This window comes from Psammomys obesus, unplaced genomic scaffold (assembly GCF_907164565.1).
Source record: "Psammomys obesus unplaced genomic scaffold, mPsaObe1.curated_primary_1811, whole genome shotgun sequence".
NCBI lineage: Eukaryota > Metazoa > Chordata > Mammalia > Rodentia > Muridae > Psammomys > Psammomys obesus.
In genome coordinates, this window is record NW_026591868.1 from 2,210 (window position 1) to 12,595 (window position 10,386).

A 10,386-nucleotide genomic window follows, 5' to 3' on the forward strand; every position below is an offset into this window, starting at 1 on the left:
TCTCCAAGCAAATGCCCCTGCGAAATCTCTGCACCAATCCCCAGAACAAAGGGAAAATACGACTTTATAAATTTTGGGGTGAGGGGACTGATGGGAAGTTTGATATCCCATGATTTGTTTCAACATGGTGGGCATGACAGAGGTCATGGAAGAACCGTGTTGTCTACACTGAGAGCTGTCAAGTCACAGCATAGACTGCCTCTTACCTCTGCCACACAGAGAAGCATAGCAGGGTCTCTTCAGGCATTGAGGTCTGGCCTTTTAAAGGGAGATCCCTCTTCTAGGGGCAGGTTTTTGTTCTGACATTTTGAGTGTTGTTTTAGAGATCAAGTGGTATCATTCATGTCTAATGAAACAAAACTAAACACTGAGTCTCAAAAGAGGTAGAAAAAATCATAAAGCAGTTGTCTTTTGGCCACTTAATTTCTCTGCAGATGATATCTTCAGGGATCTGTGGTTCTGATGACCATGTGCTGAAAGGAAAACTCCCAATGAAGTTTCCTTTAATTCCGGGTCATGAAGGAGCAGGAATTGTGGAGAGTGTTGGTGATGGAGTTTCTACTGTGAAACCAGGTACAAAATGAGAAACAAGATGCATTCAGAACAGCATGCCAGGAACTCCTGGCAGGCTCAGAATGCATGTTCAGCTAGCATGTTCAGCAAAAAATCAAGTTGGGTTTGCCTCCAGATTCCTCTAGTTAATGAGGTACCATGTTATCAAATGAAGCCAGTAATCCAAAAAGTCACACCACTATCACCTCTTTTCTGACAAATCTAGGGTATGAAGAATAGTTCCTGAGTCTCTGCCCACAGCCAGCTAAAAGTAGATGTAAGAGCAGAGAAACTCTAAATTGTTTGAAAGGTCCTTAGGCTTAAAAACTACTTTTTATCTCTTGATGCCCCAGAATGTTTTAGAATAGTGTCCATTCCGAAGTTGGAGTGTTTAACTAAGGAATCTTTTAATCAGCTACAATGTACTGCCTAAAAGTTACATGACAAGACAGGGGTTACATTTCAGCGAATCTTCCCCAGTTGCATCCTGAAGGTTCTTGACATTATTATTCTTAGCATGCCTCAAACGATCACAGTGAATGAGCAATCACTCACAGATTATGGTAATTTAGAAACCCTATAGCTTGGGGCCAGCTGCATAAGGAGGATTTAAGAAAGGGCACAGCAAGGCCATTCATGGCTGTCAAGTGCATTCACAAAATGTAGAGCGATTATGAGATGTACACTGTGGATCGAAGAAGTTGGAAAGCAAAGGGTTGAATATGCACCTCCCAGAACGTAATATAAATAGAGAGTTTACAGTCTGCCTCCTCTTTAGCTAGAAGATTCCATGGGGATTTTTGTAGGAAACAACAACGAGCATTTGAAGGGAAAAGATAGAACTTTTTCCAGATCTGAGATCTAGTATCTAGAAGCTTTTAGAGCCAAGAAAGGTCAGATGTGCTTTATTTAATCGTAAGGAGATTTTTAATGCCATCTTAAGGAATTTTCCTATACAATAAACATTGGTAAGGGTCAGTACACAGATAACACTGTCTTCAGGACTCTGTGATGACTGAATAGGTCAAAGTTCTTCCCAAGTCCTCTCAGGCTGCCACTCTAAACCTTAGGGATGTGAGCTGATCCAAGACCCCAACTTCATCAAGATCCTCTCCACAAGTCTGTAGCTTGAAAGCCACCTTTCATAGTAATTATTCCAGAAGGAAAGTCTGAGAGACAGAACCTTCACTCTGAAGTTGACGCAGATTTAGAATTCATCACAAATAAACCAGTGCCAGAGGCCTGCTGAGTGTCGGTGTGCGAGTGGGCCAGGAAGACTCCAAAGAAGGTGCCGGCATTGCTGGGCTCCTGTAAATGAGCTACAACCAGCAAGGGATTGAATTTTTAAAATGGGAAGCAAAAGAATTAAACTAGATGACTCTGAGGCTCACTTCCGGTTCTCTTGCTCTGTTTTCTAAGTAGGAAAAAACAGACCTAAAAGTATCTATTCAGTAGACAATGTCTCCGTATCGCTACCATTTGCTCAAATGATAAGTATCTGAAACCAGGTAAAACCACTTACCCTTTAAAATGATCCTGGGTGTCACACTGCTGCCATCTGTCCACAGCACATGTTAAAGAGATCTGGTAAGATTTTATATTTTTATTCCACTCATAATTTCAAAATTAATGATTTATCTCTCCCCCACTTTTACAGGAGATAAAGTCCTCACCCTCATTCTTCCACAGTGTAAAAACTGTGACTCCTGCTTACACCCCGAAGGAAACTTCTGTGACAAGCAAGAGTTAGTAGATTTGTCCCTTGCCCTTTTACCCAATGCTCACATTGGATGCACCTAATGGTAACCACTTCTCTCTTTTCAACTTCTTATGTCCGTGCCTGTCCATGTCTGGGGGACAGCGTTCTTCCTTGTTCTGGGGTGATGCTGGACGGGACTTGTAGATTTTCCTGCCGAGGAAAGAAGGTGTATCACTCTTTCCGAGTAAGCACATTCACTGAGTACACTGTTGTGCCAGAGATTGCAGTGGTAAAAATTGATGATGCTGCTCCTATGGACAAAGTTTGCCTCATAAGCTGCGGCGTCCCGACAGGCTACGGGGCTGTTGTTAACTCAGCCAAGGTGAGCCACGTATTTGTTGTTAGTTCACAAAGCAGGCCCCAAACAGCATTGCTGCCAGCACTGCTGTCCTAACACAGGCCAGGTCCTTACTGGGTAAACAGAAGGATTCTCATCCGGTAAACAGAAACCTAGCCCTGGCATTCCTCAGAAACCTCACAGTGTGGGTTTCTGTTATCAGGAAAACAATTACTTCCCTTCCCCACCTCCAATAGCAAAGCTAACTAGTTCCTGGTTAACCCGAACAGCCTGTATCATTTCAAAGTCCCCACACTAACTCCTAGCTGTTCTGGTCCCCACCTACCTCCCCTGACTACCTGCCCCAATAAAACTGACAAGAATATCTCCCACTCCCACCCTCCATCCCCATTCTCCCATCCCCGCATGCTGTTGTTCTTTGGTCTCTGAGGCAGCTGGCAGCCCAGAAGTTTGTTCCCCAATAAACTTCTTTCTACCCACGGAGTAGTCTAGTTTGGTGGGTTTTCTGCAGCTCTATATAGCACAGGGTTTTTTGTTTGTTTGTTTGTTTGTTTGCCTGGGGTTGAGGAGCCAAAACTAAGCTGAATCTGTCCAAATGATCAAAGTAGTATACCTAAGTTTTAAAAAGCTCACTAGTTTTTCACTTGCTGTTATTTTCTTAACTGCCTGTGCCCACCTTTAAAAACTTATACAAGCACATCTTGTGATTGTAGGTCACGCCTGGCTCCACCTGTGTGGTTTTTGGACTCGGAGGGGTTGGATCAGCCATTGTCATGGCCTGCAAAGCCTCTGGTGCTTCTAGAATCATCGGGGTTGATATCAATGAGAAAAAGTTTCTTCGGGCAAAGGCCTTGGGTGTCACTGACTGTCTCAACCCTAACAAGCTCAAGAAACCCGTCCATGAGGTGGTGATGGAAATGACGGGTGTTGGAGCTGACTTTGCCTTTGAGGCCGTCGGATTGGTTGATACCATGGTATGTTTAATGGGTATATACATGTACAATTATAAACTGTACTGGAAATTCTTAGTCCTGTGTGCCCCAACTGAAAAATGGCATGTAATTCCACTCCACAGCCTTATTTTATTACACAAAAGCAATATGTATGAAGAGATAAAGTTATTGTACACAAAATTTAAACAAGCAAAACGTCATGAGATCAGTAATTCACTTTTCTCAAGTCTAGTTATTTATACCTAAGTAAGAACATTATTGAATTCACATATATTTATCTGTGTTCACTAATAGAACTTGAGAAACTGTCAAACTCTTATACCTCTATGTGTCAAGTTCTATGGCACCAGTAATTAATGAGCTAGGTGCCATCCTCCTGAGCCAAACAGTTTAGAGAAAAGAATGTATAGACTCATTACATTGAACTGTGTGGCTAATTCCTTGCTCAAAGGCTGCAGTTAGGGATGTAGATGACAGAAAATAGGCCAATAGGTAAAATTTGAGGGAAAGTGAAAGAAAACAGAGGTAGGAAGACAAATAGATAAGAAAATGTGTGCCTATGGATCAATGAAAAATCAATTTTTTTTAAATGAAGCTTCCTCAAATTACATCTATATTTACCACATTCTGTTCTGTTCTGTTTTAGCAGAAATTAATTGAACAGTCAATCATAACAGGCAGAAAGTCAGACAAATAAAATATGTGGCCTTTAAGGCTGTAAATAGTTTTATTTAACACACCATTTATTCTTGTACACTGATATCGCACTGGAGTGTTAAGGATGCTAAATCTTTCAATAGTCAGAAAAACCCTGCAAGGAGATGGAGTGAACAGGAAGTTAGAGAGCTTGCACTGATTCCCTGAGGAGATGCCCATGACCCTGATGGTGAGGTTGAATTTGAAGTAGCATCTATCCAAGAGAAGTTCAAAGTCCAGGGTGTCCAGGCCTGTTCCCTTCGTGGGTAGCCGGTGTTAATGCATGGCATAAGCACTGGCTCTCACTGTCTTCTCAGATCGCTGCTTGGAACTCCTGCAACAACAGCTATGGCGTCTGTCTGATCGCTGGGCTGGCTCCCTCAGATGCACAGTTACCCCTTGACGCAGTCAGGATTTTGTCTGGGAAAACCCTGAAGGGCGTGTGTTTGGGAGGTAGGTCAACGAGTAGAAGGGTGTGATCACTGACATCTAGGGTAAATGTGTCCAAAGACTCCTCCTGAAATGAGTGCAACATTTTCCAAATTACTTTTTTTTGTTAATGTGTGGGAGGATGTAGTATGAGGTAGGCATGTATTCATGTGTGTGTACAGGTTCATGAGTGTACTTGTACGTGTAAGGGTGTGCAAGCATAAGTATGTGAGTGTGTGTGTGAAGCCTGGAGTTGGATGTCAGGGGTTTTTCTCTGTCTAGTTTATTTTTTTGACACAGAGTTTCTCAGTACACCTGGAGCTCACCAAATGGACAAAACTAATTGGCCAGTGAGTTCCAGATATCCTCCTGTTTCATTTTCCTAGTGCTAAGATTAAATGTCTATAACTACCATGCCTGTTCACTCTGGGGACCTGCACACCTGGGAAAGCCCTTTACCAACCAAGACATCTGCCCAAATCATCAAATTCATTTTAATTAGCTAAATAAAATAGTAGAGCCACTGAGGATTACAATTTTTTTTCTCCTAGAGAAATATTGTTACAGCAATCAAAATAAGTTAATCAACTTTGGTTCTGCACTAATGGCTGCAAAATTTATTGTGGTGTTTTAGTGTCTTAAATGTCATTATATGCACTAAATTGGTATTTTTGACCTTGTGCTTCTTTCTTCCAAGACAAAAGTCCTTATTTCAAAGCAATATTTACTAGCTGATTAAAAAAATTAATACTACCATGTCTATCCATTTATCTAGTGGTAAGAGTCCATGTCATTTCTATGCCTATCGACAGAAAGGATTCTCATGCAATCCTCATGTATGTGGTCAGAGGCTTACATGTCATCCCCAGGCATGTGGACATAGAGGATTTCCATGTCATCCCCATGCACATGAATAAAGAGGGTTTCCATGCCATCTTCATTCATGCAGACAGGTGCAGTTTCTATGCCACCTCTAAGTATGTCGATGGAGAAGTTGCCCATGCCAAGCCCATGCATGGGAAAGGAAATGGTTTTGTAATGGTAATCCTAGAACGTGAGTTAATAAGGCTAAAAGATTATTTTTCAATCAGTAATATGAATATTGACCCAGATTTTATTGAACAGTAAGAGAATTGTCTATAGAAGTCACATTTAAACAGCAGCTGTCAATGGCTTCTCTGGTACAAACAATTTTTCTTTTGTGTTCAATGATAAATTTTCAGAGGACCTTACCCATTGATCATGACTTACTTAATTTTTTTTTTACTCTTTTGATTGGTTGATGCCTTTTATTTTTAATTACATTTTTCATTATTATTTGTGGGGGGGGGTTGTGTGTGTGTGTACATACATGCCAGGGCACATATGAGAAGGCCAGAGGATGATTTACTGGAATTAGTTCTCTCCGTCTACCATATAGCTCCCAAAGATCTAATTCAGGTTGTCAGGTTTCTACAGCAAGTGTTGTTACCTGCTGAACCATCTCACCAGACTGTTTGATCTCAGGTCATATTATTAATAGCTTTGTTTTGTTTTGTTTTGCAGATTATAAAACCAGAGACTGTCTTCCCAAAATAGTGACTGATTATCTCCAAGATAAGATTAATATAGATCCATTAGTGACTCATCAGCTGCCCTTTAACCAACTCCACAAAGCCTTGAAGCTGTATCATGCAGGAAAAACGTGAGTGTTTAATGATCTCCTATAATAACTCATAGGTTATTAGGCTGACTATTAGTGGTTTTGTCAGAGAGACATGACACACACACACCCCTATTCAATTCAGGGAACTCACAATAGGCCAAAGTGCTGACTTCACCAGAGTCCAGCTTGGCAAACTGCTGAGTTTTATTGGGGTTACTAACAGGAGGGAAGCGTTACTCACAGGAACAAGGATGACTCTAAAGCGGCTGCATCAATGAAAAGCCTCCCAGTGTGGGCGATGATTCATGAGGGCAGCATCCCAGGAGCGCTCTGTATGACTTACAAGCAGCTCCAGAGTCTCTGTCGCTGGGCTACAGAGTTAGATTCCTCTCTTGAGCAGTTGCTTACAGCGTCCACGACCCTGGGGAGGGGCCGCAGAATCTTGCAAGCTTCAGCGTTCCCAGATGTGAAGCTCCTTTACCTCCTGACTTTTGTGAGCCTCCTTTCTCCCTCCTGGAGCAAATGCTTCAGTTTGGAGACCTTTAATTGTCTTCTGGGGCTGTACAAGTGTGGTACAGTCAGTGTAGAGCAATAACAAACAGTAAAGAAACAATCAAAACTGTGATTAATGTGCTTTTCTGGTTTCACTTTGAAGCAAGTCTCCATCTCATACTATTTCCCCAACTCTTGTCTTCACACTTCATTTGCTTAATGATTTTTATATGAAAATCTTCACGTTTTTACCCTATTCTTTCTTATCAAGTTTCACTGAGCCTGTCAACCCATTTAAATCAAGAACAGAACATCAGGAAAACTCACCTGAAATTTTTAAATGATTATTGTATATGGGTGAAGACATCTGGCAGTTAGTGGACATACTGCAAAAGGAAAAGAAACCAGAGAAAGTCATCTTTTTCTTTCTGGTCGAGATGTTAGGCAAGATGCTACAGGAGCAGGATGTTAAGAAACTGCAAGTGAGGTCCTGGGTTCTTCTGTAGTTGTGCAGCCAAAGAGAACAGTGCTTGAAGAGGAGGACTTCCTTTTCTGTATGATGTTGGGTTCCAATCCAGACCCAGATGCCAATGTTTTACTTGGGTAAATTAGAGCAAAGGTGGAATCAAGATGTCAATGGGCATTGAGAGTCCTTTGGGTGCCACATACATTGCTTTGTTGAAGTCTGGGCCTCCCAGGCATTTCATGATCACACTTTTGATGTTTCAGCATCCGCTGTGTTCTGCTCTTCTGAGATCTCAGCGTTGAGGTGCGCAAGCACATCCTGAAGGGCTCCCCTTCCTTTCCCGTGAGACCTCCCTGATTATTCCTGAGCACCGGGAAGAGATGATGCAGCAGCAGCAGGAAAATAGTGCAGCTATGCTCATGAAATGACGACTTCTTGTCCACAGGCTAATAAAATTAATTGGAAGAACTGGTGTTGTGCAACTCACACTGTGACCTTACAAACAGAAATGATGGCATTTTATCCATGATAGTGTTGGTCATGTCCACAACCCAACTGACCTCTGCCATAAGTTCATGAAAGCTGTCCCCATGTTCCTGTCTTTCAGGTGCAAATTTCCCAGTATCTTTCATGTTACTCTTGAGCTAACATAATGATTTTGCTGCTTTTCCAACATGCTGTGGAGTTGTCATTAGTGAGAGCCATTTTCTGTCCTTCGGTGTTTGCATCAACCATTGCTTTTACTCATGAAGTAGTGAAGCATGACTTCCAGCTGCCTATTTGGGGATTTTTAAAATTTGCAACCGAAGGAGAATGTATAGCATCTTCTCCAAGGAACTCAGTCCTATTTCTAGTGCCACCCCCATCCCCATTCCTACCAAGCCTTTTCTCCCCACTAAAACCAGTGTAGTTATCTCTTTTGGAATTGAGAGACTGAGAACTGGGGAAAAAACTTAGCTCTTCTTTTTTTTTTTTAAAAAAAAAAAAAAGAACAACTTTTTATTAACTCTGTGAGTTTCATACCATGCACCCCAGTCCCACTCATCTCCCTGTCCTCTTGTATCTGCCCTTGCAACCTCACCCCCCCCAAAAAAAAACCCACAGAAACAAAAATGAAACAACACAAAGCATAGAAAACATCTCATCATGGAAGCTGCAGTGTGCCACAGTGTGTCCCACAGTGTACCCCTCTGTCCACACATCTTCACTTGCAAATGTTCATTGCACTAAGCCATTGGTCTGGTTGAGATCTCTGGCTTCTGTCACACGATTAATATTGGATCCTCACCAGGACTCCTCCTGGTTATCCTGACGTTGCCCTCTGTCACGGAGATCCTGAATCTTTGGATTGGCAGGACTGGCCCCTTCACACATCTCAACCAGTCGCAGATGATATAGATTTGGGGGTGGTGGATCCGGGCCTGGTGGTAGCTGAACTACCCAGCTACCCTTATCCGCACTATGAGGGCAAGCTCTCTAGCACAGCTCTGACTAGCCCACCCAGTGTCTCTATCAGCAGGAGGCAAGGTCAGCTCTTTTGCTCCCATGCTTTCAGGGTCTGCTCACCCATACCAGCATCTCCAGAGCCAGGAAGGGGCTGCCTCACTGTGCCTTGGCCATCAAGGCCAGTTCCAATCCTTTGGATTCTGAAACACAAGTCCATGAGGAAAAGTCCTCTTACGTTTTCCTTCACTCTGCTGCGACCCTGCTAGCTTTGAGTTGGAATCAACCATGTCGTGGCTGAAGGGAACTACATGCAGTGCTGCACTTTTACATTTTCAAAACAGCGTTTTAAAACTGCATTGTTTTTATATTTTTAAATTCAGTTTTTAAAACACTGAATTTTAAAATACCAAAATGTTCTTTTAAAAGAGGTATCTAAATGTTCCTACTTTTGCATCTATGCTTTTGTAACCAACTTTTTAAAAAGCTGGTAACAAATATGATTTAAAAACAGTGGGAGGAGATATATTTACATTTTATATTGGTAATAGAAAACAAATACGTATAAAAGGTATTTATATTTTTCCATAAAAATGGTAATAGGTAAATTATTAATAACCTCAATGTATAAAGAATGCTTAGAAATTAACAAATACATGATAAATATCTCAGTAGAAAATGAACTATGTCAGAAACAGGTATCTTGCCAAATAAAAAATACTAAACAATGAGCCAGTGATGTGGCTCAGTGGGTAAATGTGTTCTGGGAAAGTCTAGGGACCTGAGTTCAGTCCTTGGAACCATGTAAAAGTGGAAGAGCAGATCTGAGTCTACCAAGTTGGCCCCTGCTGTGGCAGATGCATGAACGCACACCAGGAGTGCTCTCTCTCTCTCTCACACAAAACAATTGTTTTATAGAAGAAAAAGGAATGTTGAATAAAATAATGAGACAATTGCTCATACCATCAAGTTGTCAAATGTGAAACAAATAGCACACGGTGTATGTCAAAGTGTAGGAAAAAAATGAGAGTATTGGTATTTCTATTGAAAAACTATTTAGTACATCAAAAGTCTTAACCACTCCCCAATACAGCAATTTTTCATCTGGTAATTTATCTTTGACACACATTTTCTAGGAGTGGAATAACGCATGCAAATGCTTTGAGACAGGAGACAGCATGTTCAAATTACTATAGCATTCAGAGAACACATGGAATGTCTTGGATGAGGCTAGAGAAATAAGAAGGTAGATATGATGGCCTTATGTACCATTTTCTTCAAAGATTCTTATACAAACACAGCCTGTAACAGTTAAAATTAGAAATAGCCATAATGTCTAACAGTTGCTATTGATGGAATAATGATTTTTTTCCCTAAATCACACTATGCTGTACAACTTTCTCAAATGGTGAAATATATTACTAAGTTTAAAAACAAACCAGAAGACTAAGGTAGCTTGCAAATGTACGTGCCTGTTATGAGTTTTTGGTATATATAAGCAAACAAACAAATCTAGGAGTTTTTGTGTTGAAATGAATAATCCTGACTCGTAAGATCATGTTTGTTGCAAGTGGAAATAGAGGTGTTTTCAAAATATCTTGATTGGAAAATGTTACAGAAATGCTGGCCCATTCCAGCTACACTATTCCAGTC

The 10,386-nt window shown here is 41.2% G+C and overlaps 1 protein-coding gene across 1 annotated transcript; it reads left to right on the plus strand.

Annotated features, from left to right (window-relative positions):
- Nucleotides 1–372: 372 nt before the first annotated feature.
- LOC129680476 (alcohol dehydrogenase 1-like) lies at nt 373–7,758 on the plus strand (the record flags this gene model as incomplete). The annotated part of the gene is made up of 7 exons (XM_055612123.1): nt 373–573; nt 2,210–2,297; nt 2,414–2,633; nt 3,323–3,583; nt 4,576–4,711; nt 6,233–6,371; nt 7,554–7,758. Coding segments are annotated over 7 exons (1,070 nt in total), but the record flags the coding sequence as incomplete, so codon positions are not given.
- Between the last annotated feature and the right edge of the window lie 2,628 nt (nt 7,759–10,386).